The 19,927-nt window shown below is 45.6% G+C and overlaps 1 protein-coding gene across 1 annotated transcript in view; it reads right to left on the bottom strand.

Annotated features, from left to right (window-relative positions):
* Cryl1 (crystallin lambda 1) overlaps nucleotides 1-19,927 on the bottom strand; it is a 121,245-nt gene that overhangs the window by 97,237 nt on the left and 4,081 nt on the right. Inside the window, exon 2 of the mRNA XM_052733108.1 lies at nucleotides 12,186-12,293. Within this exon, the coding sequence (XP_052589068.1) occupies nucleotides 12,186-12,293 (108 nt within the window). The remainder of the gene's footprint in view (nucleotides 1-12,185; nucleotides 12,294-19,927) is intronic.

Below are 19,927 nucleotides of genomic sequence, written 5' to 3'. Positions count from 1 at the left end.
GTGCCTCATGCACTGACTGCACTTGAAATGGTGAGATAACAGATGTTGTGACGTGTCTTTTGTCACATTTTGACATTTTTAATTGAGTTTTTTATCTTCAAAGTAAAGGGTGAAACTAACTCCACGGTGGGGTGTGGATATAACCGACGGTTCATTCTCATTCCCGGCTCAGTACCCCGGCATGGAAGAGTCCGTTGAAAGCATCGTCTTAGCCGGGTGTAGTGAACCTATGACCCCACCACTTGGAAAGCTGAGGCAGGGGGAACATGGGTGTATGAAACCAGACCACATCACTTAGTGAGACACCGCCAGCGTCATGCTGTGTAACCTGTGCCGTCACACTGGGCGCGCGCTGGGTGCGTGGGAAGCCCACGGTCTCGTTTGTCTCACAAACTACGTTGCCAGCACCGTTCACAATGCAGGACGCACTGAGCAGGCAGAACGGACACACAACCACACCCAGCTGCCCAGGCACCCCCTGTGCCCCCCAAAATACACTGCAGACCTTTACCAGCAATCAAATACCTTGTCATTCATTTCACATCATGGTTTTTACCTTCTGAAGAGCAAATACATCAAAGTGGTGCACGTTTTTAGAGTCCCACGTGATGTTCGATATGCGTACACGTTGTCTAAGGTCAAACCACAGCATATGTCCATCTCACGTTTTGCAACCACTCAAAAATCTCTTCTAGATTTTTGAAAAATATAGTGTATATAGCACGTGGGACACTTACTCCCCTCTCACTGCCCCTTGGTCCCCACTGCTCATCCTGCCCCTGCCCTTCCTCCCCCTCGTCACCAGACTCTGGTTAAGCACCATTCTACTCGCAACATGTGTGCAAGGTCACATGTGGCACCTCCTTCTGCGACCATGTTTATCTTTGATCCGCTGATGACCTTGAACCCAAAGCCAGCAGGAGCACACTGCAGGGGAGCTAGCCGGGTCTCTGAGAATGAGAGGGACACATGTCGCATGCGTATCTCAGGAAGAGGGTGGCAGACAAGAGCTAGCACAGGGTTCACACGTTCCCTGGGCTATCCCGAGGGAGCCTCTGGAAGTGGGCTCTCCATGTAAGATGCCGTCAGAAAGCGGTACATCTAAGGATCGGATTCCTTGACATCTCACATGTGGATGGCCAGACCTATGTCAAAGCTGTGTGGGCAAAGGGGCAACTGGCACTCCTTCCCACCAACAGAGGGGCACTGGGCATCTGTGGGACCCTCATTATCTTCAGGGCACCCTGTGACCTTGCTTGTCTGTAACTGGACACAGTTAGCCTTGCTCTATCTTGATCTGCCACACGAGCTGGACTGGTGGCCTTGAGTAGAGCACCATGGCACAGTTCTGAGTGCTAGATAGTCTCATGGCATGGGGGCTGGAAAAAAAAAAGTGTGCCAAGATATAAATAAACTTCCATATTATCTTTAACCAAAAGAATTGCCATGTGATGATGAATCTACTTTGTCAACTTGACAAGATTTAGAATCACCCAGTCGACACACCTCTGGGCAGGTCCATGACCATGTGTCTGGAAAAGTTTAACCGAGGAGGGAAAACCCAAATTTGGGCAGCGCCATCCCATGGGCTAGAGGGCCAGACTGAAGGAGAAAACAAGATGGCCGGAGGCATAATCTCTCCTCGCTTCCTGACTGGGACTCGTGTGGCCAAGTGTCTCACGCCCCTGCTGCCTACCTTCCATCATGGTGCACTGCATCTTTTCTTTTCAAGACAGGGTTCCTCTGTATATCCCTGGCTGTCCTGGAACTCGCTCTGTAGCCCAGGCTGACCTCAAACTCAGAGATCCACCTGCCTCCACGTGCTGGGATTACAGGAGTGCACCACTGCTGCCTGGCTATGTATCTTTTCTTAAACTGTAAGGCAAATAAACCCTTCCAGCTGATTGCTTTTTCAAGTATTTTATCAGAGTAACAAGAAAAAGATACACTAATACACTTCAGAAAACAACCGTGAGATTGCCATGGGCCAGACAGTATATGGGTCTCTTCTGGTGCAGGTAGAAAAGGGTACCAGTAGATTGTCACCAGACATGGGAATTGGACTTTTTTTTTTAATTCAGGGCCTCCCTGTTTGGTTTAGACTGGCCTTGAACTCATGATCCTCCTGCCTCAACCTCTTGAGTGCTAAAGATCACAGGCATATGCCACCACATCCAATTTTGGCCTCATTTTCTCCTCATTGTTTTCTTCTCTGTTTTAATGGTCTCAAAATCCTATGACAGATTTTCTTTGGGGGGGAGTCAAGCTGTTTCCATTAAAAAGTGCTTGTTTGTAACAGTACTCTAACTGGGGTAAATCAACACACTTGCCACCAATGAATAGTGTGCTGGTAATGGCTGCAATATACCTACTCTACCACTAGATGTCAGGCTAATGTTATGATGCAGAATAAAAACACTTGGATGCCAACCCTGGGGTGTGGGCCCAGCACTTGGAAGGTGAGGGTAGGAGAATCAGAAGTTAAGGATCTTCCTCAGATGCATAGCATAGCAAACTGCATAGCAAATTTGAGGCCTGTCTGGGGCACAATAGACTCTGTCTCAAAACATAAAAACTTAGAAGGGAAAAAGTATGCAAACAATTATCCCTATAAGGTAAAATAAGGGTGTTTTTTTTCTTTGAAACTGTAAAAACAAATTTTTTAATTTACATTTATTTACTCATTCATTTGGGGAGTTTGTGTGTGTGCCTGTGTGTCTGCGTGTGTACTAGCACATATGGATTTGTATGTACTTGTGAGAGCATATATGTGCCACAGCACATGTATGCCCCATCAGGTCATATACAGGTCAGAAGACAGCTTCCAGAAATGCCCTCCTTCCACCCTGAGGGTCCTGGGAATCAAACTCAGGCGGTCAGGCTCCTGCTCCTTTACCCACTCAGCCATTTCACTAGTCTCTTATTTCTATTTTAGATGTTGTATTAAAAATCAGCAACTAGAACCGGGTGGTGGTGGCACAAGCCTTTAATCCCTATACTCGGGAGGCAGAGGCAGGTGGATCTCTGTGCGTTCTAGGCCAGCCTGGGCTACAGAGTGAGTTCCAGGTCAGCCAGGGATACACAGAGAAATCTTGTCTCAAAAAAAAAACAAAACAAACAAAAAAAAAAACCAGAAGAAAAAATAATAAAAACAAAAACAACAACAACAACAAAAATCCAGCAACTAGGGACTAAGCCTAATGGCTCTTGCCTTTAATACCAGCCTTCAGAAGGCAGAGGTGGGCAGATCTCTGTGAGTCTAAGCCAGCCTGCTCTACAAGGTGACACTTTTCTCAAAAAACAAAAACAAAAACAAACAAAAAACCAGCCAAAAATACCTGTCTAAATGGTGAGGACAAAGGGGAACTGGAGCCCTGGCCCGCTGATCAGTAGGAACAGATGTGGTACAGTTGCAATGGACATGGCAATCCCTTGAAAATGAAAAGCAAGAGGCACACCAAACTTCCTCTGACAGCACAGTGCTTTTCAAAACCTTGAGAGCCTTCAACCAAAGACTATCTGGAGTTTGCCCAGGGCCTTCCCCGAGTAGTCACATCTGCTACCCAGCCAGCCAGCCAGCCAGCCAGCCAGCCAGCCAGCGGTCCTGAGAATCTGAAACCCTCTCTGTGAGGCATCTAAGCTTGAATGGACTGCAAAGAGACAGAAAAGAGCCTCCAGCTGTCCACAGGAAGCCCACAGGTCTGACTGGCAGGAGCGCCCCCTCCCCCCACCTTCTCTCCTCTCCTTTCTTGGGCTCTGAGGCTGGTGGCAACTCTGGAACTTGGAGGCCAGGAAAATAAAAAGAGAGGCCCAGTTAAGTCTTAGGACAATCAATTTTACCAAAATTTACAGTGTAGTATCAAGTGCCAGCCCACTCACGAAAGTGGCCCCGTGGCTTCCTGCTCGTCAGTCAGACACACAGGGAGGCTGCTACAGTTTGGAGGGGTCCCCCAAGGTCCATGTGCTGGAAGATTTAAATAGTGCTCAGAGGTGGTGGGATGGCCTACTGGGAGGTGAGGTCAGAAGCATATAGTGATGAGTACAGGTTTCACAGCAGGAAGCCAGTTTGTGGGAGAGTATGTTGTTACAAAAAGAACAAGTCTGTTCCTCCCAGGTTCCTGTCTTTCTGAGTGGCACACACACATACACACACCATACCCAAGTCTTCCCATTATGTGACGCCATTTGTGATGCAGCCAAAAGGCCCTTCCCAGATAAAGCCTGAATGGAGCTGCCCAGCATCGGATCTTCAGCTCTAAAACTGTGAGATACTAAGTCTCTCCTCTTTACAGGCAGTCTCTAATATTTTGTTACAGCAATGTGAATCAAAATGGTGAGGCAAGCGTCACATCATTCTCGTGTGTGCATGAATGCAGAGGTAGGGGTGTGTGTGTGTGTGTGTGTGTGTGTGTGTACATGCCTCTCCGTATGAAGGCCAGAGAAGGTGTCAGGCACTCTTTTCTCTTTCTGCCTTATTTCTTTGAGGCAGGGTCTGGAGCTCACATTTTTAGCTAGGCTGGCAAGCCTCTGAAATTCTGTCTCTATACCACCATGGTGCTAAGGCAGCAGACATGGGCAAGAACATGTTCTCGGTGCTTGTTCTATGGGTGCTAAGATTCAAAGTCAGGCTGTGGCAACCGTGCAGCAAGCACTCTTAACCATCAATCCATCTCTCCGGCCCCAAGTCACAATTGTTTTTTTTCTTTTGAGACTGTGTCTTTCTATGTAGCCCTGGCTGTCCTGGACTTGTTATATATACCAGGATAACTTCAAACTCAGAGATCTACCTTCCTCTACCTCCCAAGTGCTGGGATTAAAGGTGTGCACCATCAGGCCCGGCCCAAGTCACACTATTCTCAAGCCCACATCTTTAGTGCCGACAAGCGTGCACAGCCCTCTTCTCCTGTCAGCATGCTCCTATCCAAGCACACAGCGTGGAACAGAAGCAGCTGGCCTCAGAACGCTCAGGCGCCGTCACCCGCAGCCCCACTGATGACAGCAAGTCACAGTCCTCAGACTCCTCCCCAACTTTTCAGATGTCAAGTCCTCACAGGTCACTGCTGCAAATCAGATCAACTAAGGCTATTGCTGTTTGGGAAGAAAAACAAACAAAGGAAGTGAAGCAATTGCCTGAACTGTCACGATGGCAGCCAAGGAAGAACAGAATCTGTGAACACCCAGATAACTGGGGTGGAATGACCCAGCTGAATCCACAACCCGAGACTGTGGACCTGAAACCACCAGGCTGATTATTCCTGGGCCCGCACCCTGTGCGCCCTGCTGGGTCATGAGACCGCATCTGCCTCTCCACTTATATTTTATTTACTTATTCATCACTAAAATTAGATATATCATCCCTTCATGAATACATCTATGATGTCTTATATTTATACTTTTTAAGACATACATATATATATACTTTTATACTATATTTACTCCTATTATGCTCTCTGATAATATATTTTGTTTTCTGTGTGTAGCCAATCTATAGAAATATAGTAGTTTTTTCTTCCACATGATCTTTTCTCTGCTTCCTTGGGATTTTACCTCCAAAGCCTATGTTCAAATTTCTCCTTTCCAAACACTCACCAACAGTATGCTAGAACTACCAACTTCCCGGTGGTCTCAACACACTTCTCTGAACTGACCCGTCTCCCCTAACTGGGAAGTAGCACTTGAGGCTTTGCCAGCATATGGTGCATGTGGGCAACAGACTGAATGCCAAAATAGACACTGTGCAACAAATGGCTGGGGCTATGTTCTGCACAACACCATTTGTTTACAGAATGTCCCTGTATGACACGGATTAGGGCAGTGAAAGTTCCCCTGGCAGAACAAGGCCACCAGTCCCCAGGCCTTGAACTCAATGGTGGTTGCTGACTGCAGAAGCCCCGTCAAGGCAGGCATACTAGTTCCCACGTGTCCTGTCACGGTCCCTGGGTCTGCCATCTTGGTGGGGCTCTCTAACATGGAGGCTGCTGGTCTAAGCTGCACCCCTTCTCTGCCTAGCAGATGGTACGGGGTAGTGCTAGGATGTCATAGTGGACACCTGTGAGGAAAGGTTTCCCCACCGAAAGTGGCAGCATCTCGATGCACAGTGCCTTCCAGGCTTCTGCTGAGTCACCGTTTGTACTGTCCCACTGGCCAATCGAATGGCCTGGCCCAAGTCCAAGGTCAGAGTAGAAAGCCACTGGTGCTGGGTTGACGCACACATCTGTAATCCCAGGGCCTGCTGGGTTGACACATACATGTAATTCCAGGGCTTGGGAGGCAGAGACCACCCTGGGCTACACAAGGAGTATGTGCCTCAAAATAAAACAAAAATTATATTGCAAAGGAGCCAACAGAGGATGTTTGTCTCACATGCATGAGCCCCTAGGTTCAATCCTGGGGGGGTGGGTGTCAACAGACAGGACAATAATTTATGGCCATTTTGTGGTCCACTATTCTAATGAGTGGTTTGTGGTGGTGGTGGTGGTGTTTTATTTTGTTTTGTGACAGTGTCTCATGACCTCAAACTCCTGATCCTCCTCCCTCCACCTCCCAGGTGCTAGGATTACAGGCATGGACCATCACACCTCACCCATTATTCCAGCTGTTCTAGCCTAAGGTGTGTGGGAAAACTAAAAGTTCCCAAGCAGAAGAACAGATGAATCCAGAGGAATCCAGGTGGAAACAGTTTAAGATGAAGTCTAGGCTCGGGCAGAAAGGAGGCTGGAAAAGTTAAAAACAAGGGATCGGGTCACCTCCAGGGCATGAGTTCAGAAACAACGTCAGGAGCCAAAGGACAGGGCAGCTGCCTGTTTCAGAGATCACTTCCCGTGGTTTATTAACTCCTGATCTCTGTAAAAGGCTGACACATTTGCAGAGGGCAATGAGTTCCAGCAACCACAGAGAGTAGAAAAAGGCAGATGACAAATGAGATGTCACCCAAAAACAGTGGTCACAGACGAGGACGTGAGCCACACAAGACAGCGTGTTCATACCTGGGGAGCAGTGGGCAGTCAAATGATGACCCACGGCCTGAGGACTTGGAGAAATGCAACAAGCTGAGAAATAATGCATTCAGATCCACAGGCGGCTTTGTTTGGCACTATGTTTATTGGGTTTCAGTTTATCTTCTTAACATGTTCTTAGAGCTGTCACTCTGAAGAGCTGGAGACCTAACACCTACCGAGCTCAGAGCAGAACAAAGGCGAAGCAGGCAGGCACAGGCAAGGCCTCTCCCCGTGAGATATCCTCCACCTGAGACGGTGACAAGTTTCTCACTTTGCCTCCCTGCTAGGAAAAGATCACTCTTGGATGACATTTTTTCCCCATGCACTAAGAGCTGCTGTCACATGGTATGAGTTATGATAACAACTTTTTTAATGGTTTTGTTGTTGTTGTTTTGTTTTTTTTGAGCCAGGGTTTCATTCTGTGGCCCAGCCTAACCTGGAATTTACCATAATCCTCCTGCCTCAGCTTCCAAATTCTGGGATTACAGATGTGAGTCACTCATTATGCCTAGCTCCTGTCATAATATTAAAAAAAAAACTCAACTTCTCCTATTCTACATTTGTTTTTACATTTTCCAAATCAATGTGAACTATTTCTACTATTTAAGATTAGGTACCAAGAAAGGCAGTGCATACCTGTAACCTCAGGACTTTGTGGGAAGAGACAAGAAGGTTGTGAATTCTAGGCTAGCCTGGGCTACACAGCAAGTTTAAGGCCATAAACAGATAAACATAAACAGACAACATCTCTGAAAATACAGAGGGGCATGTAGCTCAGAGGGGCATGTAGCTCAGGGGCACTGGCCTAGGGGTCAATCTAACATACAAGGGATTTCTAAGACTGTCTAAAATAGATTGTGTGTGTGTGTGTGTGTGTGTGTGTGTGTGTGTGTGTGTGTGTGTGTGCCGTGAGTGCTGGTGCCTGAAGAGGCCAGAAGAGGGTTGTGTGCCCTGAGCTATAGTTACATGCAGTCGTCAGCTGTCTGAGATGGGTGATCTCAACACAGGCATTCTTTAAGAGTAGCAAGTGTTCTTAACCACCGAGCCAGCTCACCAGGATGTTTCCTGCTGTAAAATTTTCAGAAGAATAAAGAATAAAGAACAAAATTTTCAGAATAAAGCCAGGCCCAGTGGCATACTCCTGTGATCCCAGCATCTGGAGAGCAGGGGTAGGAAAATCAGAAGTTCAAGGCCATCCATGGCTACATATAGAATTCAGGGCCAGCCTGGGCTACTGAGACCCTTGTCTCAACAAACAAACAAAGAATCAGAATGTGGGGAGTAAGTAAGTAAACAAATGACTGAGGGAGGGAGATCTATGAAAAATATCAGAACCCAAAAAGCAAGCAAGAAAGTAAGTATCACCAGGAGAGTTCTCTTTTGAGGATCTCAGAAGCTGGGCATCTTGTCTTACATCTGCAGTGGGGAGTGGGAGTGAGGGATCTTAGGAGGAGAACTGTCCCAAGTTTGAGGCAAGCCTGGGCTACATGATGCTGTGGATATCACTCTGTATAAATAAAATGCTGATTGGCCAGTAGCCAGGCAGGAAGTATAGGCAGGACAAGCAGAGAAGAGAATTCTGGGAAGTGGAAGGCTGAGGCAGAGAGACAGTGCCAGCCACAGTGATGAGAAGCAACATGTTAAGATACCGGTAAGCCACAAGCCACGTGGCAACTTATAGATTAATAGAAATGGGTTAATTTAAGATATAAGAACAGTTAGCAAGAAGCCTGCCACGGCCACACAGTTTGCAAGCAATATAAAAGTCTTTGTGTGTTTACTTGGTTGGGTCTGAGCGACTGTGGGACTGGCGGGTAAGAGAGATTTGTCCTGACTGTGGGCCAGGCAGGAAAACTCTAGCTACACCATGATGAGTCTTAGGTCCTACTGAAACTTACTAAGACCTAGAACCAATTATATTCCAGGCTCTGAGACACGACGTGTCATCTGTAGTGGCTGGCACAGAGCTTGTGTGACACTGAGACATTCAGATGACTGAAAACAAAATGCATAGCTCGAACCTACTAGTGCCCCTGCCTAGAGCAGCGGGCACTCCCCACAAAACTGGCAGGGAAATGCCGGGGGCCATGAGAACCCTAATCTGTCATTTCACAGCAGCAATCCCCGTGCATTAGCTTCTGGCAGCTTCGGTGACTTGAGGCCAACACTAGGACAGTTCTGAAGCTCACGTCACTCAGCTCCAGGGTCACCAACCACAAACCCCAGAAAACCAGTGACAAGTCTAGGCCTGCTGAAAAGCTGTCACCATCCAAGGGTACAATGCCAAGGCGTGTAACCACCCCGTCAGGGAGGGAGATACGGTAAGACAGACACAAGTGCTTCTCCGCTCAGCAATCAGACTTGGAGACAATGGATCTCCAAAAATTGAAATTTCCCTGGGAACCTCATGCTGAGGGAAAGCAAAGGCTGAAGTCCTGGTACCAACTCAAGGAGGAACTTGGCTCCCCAGAAGTGACTTTGTGACTCTGCTAGCTCACCAAGCCACCTTGTAGGACCAGAAGCTAGATGATAAAGGCTCAGTGATGGGCAGGACCACACCTTGCCCAGGACTGCTCAGTTATGCATAACACTTGCCCTCGGTTTAAACCTAAATCTTGTGTAAGGATCCCAAAAAACAGACTTGGGGGTCACTACACTTTATTTGTTTCTCTTCCCCATATGGCCACATTGAATAAATCTCCTTCCTCTGCTTTCCACTATAACTTGTGTCTGTAATTGGTGTGCTATAATAAGTTACTGAGCCTAGCTTGTTAGGCAGCGGAGCCCAGGCTTTGACCCTAAAACCTATGGCAATGGATACTTTGGCCAGCTACCATTTCCAAAGCAAGGTCTGCAAAGCTCTTACATAAACTACTCATGTGGGACTAGAAGATGACTTTGACACAAAGGATTACTGTTCCTCCCATCTTCAGGATCTGCATCCTCAGGTTCAGCCAACTGCAGGTGGAAAATAATGATCAAGAAATGTTTTTCATCTGTATGGAACATGCACAGGCTGTTTTCTTGTCATTGTCCTTAAAGTATGCAGCACAACTACTTCCATATAATAATGAGCCACCTGGAGATGGTGGAAAGACACCGGGGATGAGCAGGCTCAATATAGATGCTATGCCACATTCCTACAGGCAACTTGGGCATCTGTAGATTCTGGTGAGGGATCCAACTGCTATACTTTGACTAATTCCTTTAAATCATCTCTGAAAACTTCTACTCCCAGAAATATGGTAGACCAGAATTTCTGAGGAGTCACTTTACAAAATCTTTACATGGGATTCTGAGTTAGAATAATTACTCTTGCACCAGGAAGTCACAGCAAATGAAAATCTTTAAGGCTCACCCATTAGCCAGAAACATGTTTTTAATGGAAAGAAGGAAAGAAATTAGATCTACTTTTGGTAGAGCACATGCTTACACATACAAGACCCTGGGTTCGATCCTCAGCACCGAAGAAAGGACTGGAATATACAGATGGCAAAAAGTCATGTGGAGAGTTGACGCATGTCGCATGCCATCAGCAGATCAAAAACAAGGTGGCACCGTTAGACACACACTGTGGCTCACTAACGCCCAGAACACTGGCTGCACCTAATGCTGGCAGGGGTACAGAGCACCAGGAACTCCGACTTATTGCTGGTGAGAATACAAAACAGTATAGCCACTTTGGAAGGCTCTTTATAAAATGGAATATATTTTTGCCATTTAATCCAGGAAGTCATGATCTTTAGTATTTATTCAAAGGAGTTGAAACATGTCCACACTAATCTGCACATGAATATTTATAGCATCGTTATTCATAATTTCTAAAACTTGGAAGCAACCAAGGCTGCTCTTCAGAAAGTGAATGAATAGTCCAGGCCATGGACTATTAGTCAGTGTTAAAGTGTGGTAGGTCATTAATACATGAAGGAAGCTTAAATGCACATTGCTAAATGAAAGATTCCAACTATGTAACACTCTCGAAAAAGACAAATCATGGAGATAGTAAAAATATCAGCGGTTGCCAGGGCCTGGGGAGGGATGTATGAACAGGCAGAGCACTGAGCATTTTTTCAGGAGGTAAAAATACTATTCAGTATTATCCTATAACCGTGGGCACACATGAGGACAACCCACAGAATGCAATACCAGAAGAGAACCCTAATGTCAACCAAGGGCTCTAGGAGACAATGATGGATCAAGGTAGCTTCATCTATTGTAACAAATGACCAGTGGGAGAGGAATGTTGAAGGTGGGAAACATTGAATTTGAGAAGTTGGAGGCATGTGAGAATCGCTATACCATCCTCTCAATTTTGCTATGAGTCTACAACTTCTCTAGATCTTAAATCAAGAGCTGCCAGCAAAACTGTCACCCTAACGGACATGTAAATAGCTGCAGAGGCACCACATGGGACTGAAGGGTAACATCACATTTGGGTCTTCCACCCCCGCCCCCATATTTGCTAATGTAAAAGCTTTCTTCATAATAGGAGTCTCTTCGCCTGTCTAGATTCATGTGCTGTTCCTGTGAACCTTAAACCTGGCCTTTATCTTCTCAGGGTTACAAGAGCTATCTCATGAAAATGGGCAATTACAGGTAAGTCATAGCCTGGAGGACCTGATCAGTGATGGATTGAGAGGAGCAGGGCCATCGGATGACCTCCAGGTGTGCAAGCAGGACCTACCTGTGGTGGTATTGTGTTCCCCGAAATATTGTGCACGCTAATAAACTTATCTGGGGTCAGAGAACAAAACAGCCACAATATTAAACATAGAGGCAGTGGTAGCACACGCCTTTAATCCTAGCATTCCAGAGGCAGAGATCTACCTGAATCTCTGTTTTCAAGGATACAGCCAAGCATGGTGACTCACACCTTTAATCCCAGAAAGTGAACCTTTAATCCCAGGGAGTGATGGCAGAAAGCGGAAAGATATATAAGGCGTGAGGACCAGAAACTAGAAGCATTTGGCTGGTTAAGCTTTTAGGCTTTGAGCAGCAGTTCAGCTGAGATCTGTTTGGATAAGAACTCAGAGGCTTCCAGTCGGAGGAAACAGGATCACCTGAGGAATTGGCGAGGTGAGGAAGCTGTGGCTGGTTCTGCTTCTCTGATCTTCCAGCATTCACCCCAATAACTGGCCTTGGGTTTGTTTTATTAATAAGACCATTTAAGATTCGTGCTACACCTACCTGATGTTTTCCAGGGTATTTGTTATCTGCTGTTGCTCAACATCATAGAGTTTCACCTCGAAGCCTCCACTGGCAAACAGCATAGCCCAGCTCCGGCCAATGAGTCCACTGGGGAGAAAAGCCAATAAAAAGGATTCAAGTCATTTATCGATCCAATCACTTTTCGTGTCTCATATAAAGCAACTATAAAAATTATACAACATCCCCCTCTTACAACCTTTAATAAATAACCTGAAAAGCCTACATAGACTTTATGTTGGATTGTGTACACGGAATCCAGAAGGATTTCAAGGGAAGGTGTGTGTCACTTCTGCAACACTGCCACTTCGACTTACACAAGAGACTTGAGCATCTATGTTGATACCCAGAGGGGACCTCAGAAGCCCTCGCTCATGAGTGCTGAGGGACAGCTGCATTTTCCCTGTCTACCGTCTGCCCCCAGATAATGACTGCCACTATCCCCACATCCAAGCACGGAATGGGTGCCAGACACCATTAGACACTTTTCAGGTCTCACCTCTGTTAATCTTTGCAATACCCTAGAAGTAGATGCTATCGGTTTCTCTTTTATACTTGAGGAAAGGAAGGCATTAAGGGATTAATCTCAGGCAGGCTGCTTGTGCTGTGACTAGGAGATGAAGCCAGGAGATTGACTCAAGAGTCTTTACTCTTTGTTTTAGGTTCTGTTTTATTTTTATAAAGAAGAGTAGGGATTTTTTATCAAAAGATAATTTTAATATAGATTCCAAGCATGCAGGTTAAGAGAAAGAAAGGCGGGGCTAAAGAGATGGTTCAGCACTTAAGAGCACTGACTGTTCTTCCAGAAGACCCGGGTTCAATTCCCCAGCACCCACACGGCAGCTCACAACTATCTGCAACTCCAGTTCCAGATCTGACAGCCTCACACCAATGTACATAAAATAAAACTTAAATAATTTTTTTAAAAAGGTTAAAATGTTAAAGAGAGAGAGAAAGGCACCAAGAAAGAAAGATACACCAGACAGCATGTGTGTGAGCTTCTCTAAGAAACACCCCCAAGGTCTAATTTCTGTTTTTCTTGCTTCCAGACAAGGTCTCCGTAACAGCCCAGGCTGGCCAGGGAGCTGAGGGAAACCTTGAACTCCTGATTCTTCTGCTCCCACTTCTGGAGTGCTGTGATTCCAGGCTTATGTGCCACCATTCCAGTTGCATAGTGCTGAAGACCAAAGTCAAACCTCTCCGGTGCTAGACTACACTCTAAGCAGATGAGCTACGACCTGAGCAAGAGTCTTTACTCTATAATCCATCCACCCTTCCAGACTCACTGCAAATCAAAAGGACAAAAAGTCACCATTTCCAAAGGACTAAAAACAATGTTATAAAACACAGCTGGATGCATGGTATACATATAATATACCTGTTATCCCAGAACTTGAAGGTCAAGACAAGAGAGTCCTGAGTTCAAGGCCAGCATGGGCTACACAGTAAGATATATCCATAAAAAAAAAAAGTCCAGAACACATCCAGGGTCCAAATTGGCTTCTAATCCCATTCTTTAATCAAAGGAAGCAGGACACTTTGGAGAAATGAATAGTTCTAGGACTGAGCATGCAAGATCAAAGATGACCCTGGAGCAGTCAGCAACACCAGAAAGCCAGGAAGTGCTAAGGTAGATGCCTGGCTGGCCCAGTGTGTCAAAGAGAACCATACAACCATTAGGAGAGTGCTCAGGGGCCAAGGCAATGAAATCCAGCTTTCATTACATAAAAACAAATAAACAAATAAAAGTACCCTTGTGGAAGAATTCTAATAATTCAGGCAGCTACACCACCCTCAGGGACATGAGGTCATACTCTGTGATGGCTATTCTTGGTTGTCAACTTGACTACATCTGAAATAACTAAAATCCAAGCAGCTGAGAATACCTGTGAGGGGTTTTTCTTAACTGAATCATTTGAAGTGGGAACACCCATCTTTAATCCGGATCTTAGAGGTGGGAAGACCCACCTTTAATCTGGGCCCCACCTTCTGCTAGCAGCCTCTATAAAGGACGTGGAAGGAGGAAGCTCTCGCTTTTTGCCTGCTTGCCCTCACTCTCACTGGCAAGTCCATTCCTTTGCTGGGATTAGAGCCTCCTTCTTTGGGATTCTGGCATACACTAAAGACCTCATGGACTGAACAACTACTAGATTCTTGGATGTTCCTTTGGGAGACAGTCACTGTTGAACTAGCTGTACCACAGTCTATAAATTATACCACACTCTAATAAATTATATGATAGATAATATATATATATATATATATTCATATATATTCATTCTATCAGATCTGACCCCGAATACACCTTCCATCCATCCCTAATGTAACGTATGCAGAGCTACTCTCAAAAGTATAGTAAGGAAGGAAACAGAGTAACTCAGCCATGGAGAAGCCAGGCAAACAGGACCTTAGCCAGGTTGTTCAAGGTTACTATCAATAACGGTGAGTCATACTGACTGTTCACTCCCAGGATGTGCCGAGATGAGAATGGCCCTTGACCTCTAAGCCCTTCCCCCCAACAGCCTGTCTAATCAGGAGCAAAATATTAGGAGAACAAACAGAATTCAACTTCTTGCCTGGTGTTCTTCGAAACTGTCAAGGTCACCAAGAACAAGGAAAGTCTAAGAAATTGTCACAATCTAGAGGCACTGATACAGAAACAGCAAATGAAGTGGCCCTTTGCATCAGTGAGGGATTAGCTCCAGGGCCCTCCTGCTCCCGTCCCAGGAGGTGGCCATGTTCCTTGCATGACACAGCATTGGCACAGAACCTATATCCATCGTCCCATATCTGTAGATCCTGCCTTGATCATCTGAAAATGACTTACACAACAAAAATGCTATTATACATGACTCTCATACTACATTGTTTAAAGCAGTGGTTCTCAACCTTCCTAATGCTGAGACCCTTTAATACAGTTCCTCATGTTGTGGTGACACGCCCCCCAACCATAAAATTATTTCATTGCTACTTCATAATTGTAATTTTTCTACTGTTATGAATCATAATGTAAATACCTGTGTTTTCCAATGGTCTTAGGCGACCCCTGTGGAAAGGGTCCTTCAAGCCCCAAAGGGTTGAAGAACTGCTGGTTTAGAGGATAATGACAGGAAAAGTCTGCACACATGAAGTCAGGCACTTTTCTGTCAACTATTTTTCAGGCCACGTTTGGTTAAATCCGCAGCTATGGAGCCCAAGGACACAGAAGTGTGAAGAGAGTCTCCCCCTGGGACTTTTTCCAAGCCAACTCCATTGCTGGACCATCATCTCCTATGTGCAGGCCGGCATGGAGTGGCTGAGAGTGCATGGGAGCAAAGGACAAAACCAAGCAAGACCCTGCTTCTGTCTTCATCCCAAGGCCTGGGAGGGTCACTAGATGCTAACCCAGGTCTTGCTGGTGTATCTCAGCATGTGGATGGACGTCCGTTGTTTGCAGGGAAGTGGGAGAAGCAGTGCTGATCAGCAGCAGTGCACTGTTTGCACTTGACAGGATGAACTTCACGCTCTGGGAACCTTTGTAATCTTGGCACGCTGTAGAGCCTGATAAGTGTTAGCTGTTGACTACCAAAAAAGCTGACATATGCTACTGACAAACTCCAGGTAAAGGTCAGCGGTGCTTCCTATGGGGTGAATACAAGCGCCACAGCAGGTGGCTGGAGATGTGCAGTATGCCAGGCACCACTCTAGCTCCAGATCAGATGGAGTTTACAGTGGGCAGAATACAGCCCACTAATGGAAGTGCTGGGAAAGAGGAAGTAGCAGGAAGAAGGGCCTTGAGTAGGAAGTGGGGACTGGGAGGCAGCAGAAATCTGAAAGCACCACCAGGGACTATCTCACCTGGGCACTGCAGGAGGTGAGGGGAGGTACCTGGAAGAATGGTTCCTGGCAGAGCTGGGGTGTGTTTGCAGGTCCAGATGAACGAACAGGATGGCATCACTAGCTCGGAGGTGGCAGGAAAGGGTGGCAGAGGATGAGGTCAGAGAAGGGAGGTCAGAGGGGTGATCTCATTGCATACATAGCGCCTCAGAGGCCATGGCAGGATTTGCGTTTTTAAGCTGGGCGTGATGAAAAGTTTTAGATTACAGATGTGAACTGACTTGTTTTAAAAGTTTAAAAGGAGCTGTGCACACCAGTACTCAGGAGGCCGAATCAAGTGAACTTTGAGTTTAAAGCTATTCTGGGCTATACAGCAAGACCCTGCAACACACAGACACACACATAGGTGCACACACACAGAGAGACACACACCACACCTCAAGATGCTGGGCATCAGCAGCAACTGTAGCTTCCAGTCAGTCCTGAGATCACTAAGTAAACTACAGACTCCAGTTGCTGTGGCGCTAAACTGGGATGTGTAGATGGGTGGTTGGATTTAGGCATTTTCCACTTCTGGTATGTTCACCTTAAGATGTATTTACCAACACAATCCCATCACAAGTCAAGAAAAGTCTGTACTTGAGCAAACAGGGGAGTAAGGAGTTCAGATGTCCTGAGGCTGTTTCAAGATGTGGTGGTAGAGTGGACCAGGACGGAAGCAAAGGATGATGAGAAGTGGTCAGCTGGGTTCTAGGTGCATATCTTCTTCAAAAATAATTGCTGGTGGTCCATATGATGTGGGGGGTGGGAGAATCAAGGATGATGCCAAATTATGTTCCAAGAACAGGAAAGAGTGAGACGTCACTAGCTCTATTGAGGAAGACACTGGGAGAGACAATCAGGAGTTCAGTGCAGGGCATTTTTAAGTAGGAAGCCGACATTAAAGAGGTATGGGTCTAGCACACAACTGGATAAGAACTGGGTTCAGAGTCAAGGCCTGGCCTGAGATGTCAATGTGGGCATTTGCAAGAATGAGATCTCCAAGGAGGTGAAGGTTGATATAGAAGTCAAACGGTTGGTCTTTGGGACAGTCCAACTTTTTCTTTCTTTGAGATAGGGTCTCAGCATGTAGTCCTGGCTGGCCTGGAACTGGTTATATAACCAGGAGGATGTTCCAACTCTAGTGGGGAAGTGCAGTGCTGGCCAGGTGATTCAAGAAAGTTCAAGGGGGTGCGTACACGACTGCCCACTGAGTTCAATCCTAGATCCCACAAAGTGGCAAGAGAACTAACTGTTGAGAATTGTCCTTTGACCTCCACACATGCCCTGCATCATGAGCAAGTGTGATGATAATAGATAGATAGATAGATAGATAGATAGATAGATAGATAGATAGAAGATAGATAGATAGATAGAGAGATAGAGAGATAGATAGATAGAAGGTAGATAGTAGGTAGATAGATAACAGATATATAGATGATGGATAGATAGATGGGTGGATGGATGGGTGGGTGGGTGGGTGGGTGAGTAGGTAGGTAGGTAGACAGATGACAACCGAATGAGAAGGTGGGAAGGATTGGGGGGGCAGAGAAACCAAGGAGAAGAGAGCACCCATCTGTGTTCATCGATCAGGTTCAGATTGGACTGACACTCAAGTCATTTAGCTGGATAAATAGGAATGCGGATCAAGGTAAGAGCAGTCTAGGGAGTCCAGTGTCAAGAAGAGCCTGCCTGGGGAGGGGCTAGGCAAAAAGGGCCTCTGGATATTAACTACCAGTCTCTCAGGAGCAGAAGGGATAGGTGGGCATGCTAATATATTTGGCAGTGTCTCAACTGGGAGATTTGACTCCATGTTCTGCAATATCAAAATCTTCTGTAATTAATGTGATACACACACACACACACACACACACACACACACACACACACACACACACACACAATTTTAATGAAACCCTTAGAGCTCTAGATGTGCACTGATCAATATGGTAGACTTTAGCCATGGATAGCTACTAAAATTTAAATTACAGTCAAGTAAATGTTAAAGTTCAGTCAATGAGCAGAACTGAACACAGCTCAAGTAGTCCATGTCCACATGTCACAGTGGCTACCAGGTTGGACAGCAAGGGCCAAGATATCTTTCCATATCCACAGGTCAGACACTGGGAGAACTTGCATCTGTTTTGAACATGCTGACTTTTCCTGGCCATTACTCCCTAAACAATAAACAACTATTACATGGCACTTACACTATACTAGGTGAGGTATAAAGATGGGGAAATTAAGGAGATATGGGATGGGAATGGGCTTCTTATCGAGAATCTAGCTTAAGTCTCTCACCAGCTACAAGTAAGGAATTCCATAACAACTAACATTTGCTGTAAAGCTTGCTTGCCTAAAGACAGTATTCCTTTTACACAGAGGCTTCTTAAGTAAGAATGCTAAAACAGCAATGAGTCATACTTGAGGTCTAATCATATACAGCCTTACTCCCACATGTAAAATATATTTTTTATGTGACATTTTCTGGAGAGATCACACCCTTCTACATATGTGCAGACTTGTTACGTAGCCATGGATGGTCTCAAACCTACAGCAATCCCTTGACCTCAGTCTCTTGGGTGCTAGGATTACAGGCACCACCAAGCCTGACTCTAGCTACTCTTAAAATTAGCTGTCTACAGCTACCTCTTTATGAGAACGAGTTGAAGTAAAGCTGCCTCTGATCTCTTGATTTAAGTGAGCTATATAAAGTTGGTTAGTATTAAATGTTTCCTAGGAGGGGCACATCAGTGCTGTTGTTGACTCAGAGGCAACTAGTATATCTATGGTTGGTTCTCTGTGTGTGGGAAAAATTAATAGATATTTTTTCAGGAAGTCCTTAGGGCAGCACTTGGAAGAAATATCTATCTCAGAAAGTTTCTTATGTTAAAAAAAATGCAGCTTAAGAGCCCCACCCCTAACTGAGGATCTATTGACAGTTGATGGCTTCTGGGGGAGGGAGGGTCAGTTTTATTTAGGGGTGTGGCCCCTAGTAAGTTAACCAACCACTCATGAATGGCTCCACACCTATGAGTATATGGGCAACACAAATTGGAATGTTTTAAACAACAACAACAAAAAACCCACAACATTGGGAGGGTGTGGAGAGGTAGGTGTTGAGGGTGAATATTACCAAAATGCATTGTATGAAATTCTCAAATAATTCATAAAAATATTCTATTAAAATTACAATTGCCCCAAAGTAAAATTATGGGCACTTACTAATGAAGAAGATTCTAGAGTATAAATCTCTTAATATTGTATTGGCTGGTTTTGTGTCAACTTGACACAGGCTAGAGTCATCAGAGAGGAAGAAGCCTCAATTGAAGAAATGACTCCATGAGACCCAGCTGTAAGTCATTTTCTCAATTAGTGATCAATAGGGGAGGGCACAGTCCATTATGGACGGGGCCATCCCTGGGCTGGTGGTCTTGGGTTGTATAAAAAAAAAACAGGCTGAGGGAGCCATGAGGAGCAAGCCAGTAAGCAGCACCTCTCCATGGCCTCTGTATCAGCTCCTGCTTCCAGGTTCCTGCCCTGTTTGAGTTCCTGCCTTGACTTCCCTCAGTGGTGGACTGTCACCTGGAAGTATAAACTGAAATAAACCCTTTCCTCCCCAAGTTGCCTTGGTCACTGTGTTTCATCATAGCAGTAGTAACCCTAACTAAGACAAATATCAAACAATGTTCTCCAGGGCCTTCATAGTGTGGGGCCTGGGTGATAGTTATTGGAAACATTCAAACATCTGTGCACAAGACTAGATATGGATTAAAATGCAAGTATGGGCAACACAGTATCAGCTCCTAGGGGGAGTTTCCAGAGACCAAATCTATCTGAGAGAAGACTATCCCTGAGCTGAGTGCTAA

This window comes from Peromyscus californicus, unplaced genomic scaffold (genome assembly GCF_007827085.1).
Source record: "Peromyscus californicus insignis strain IS unplaced genomic scaffold, ASM782708v3 Scaffold_12__1_contigs__length_115047231, whole genome shotgun sequence".
NCBI lineage: Eukaryota > Metazoa > Chordata > Mammalia > Rodentia > Cricetidae > Peromyscus > Peromyscus californicus.
The sequence above is the reverse complement of the archived record's forward strand: the minus strand, read 5'-3'. Positions and strand labels throughout refer to the sequence as shown.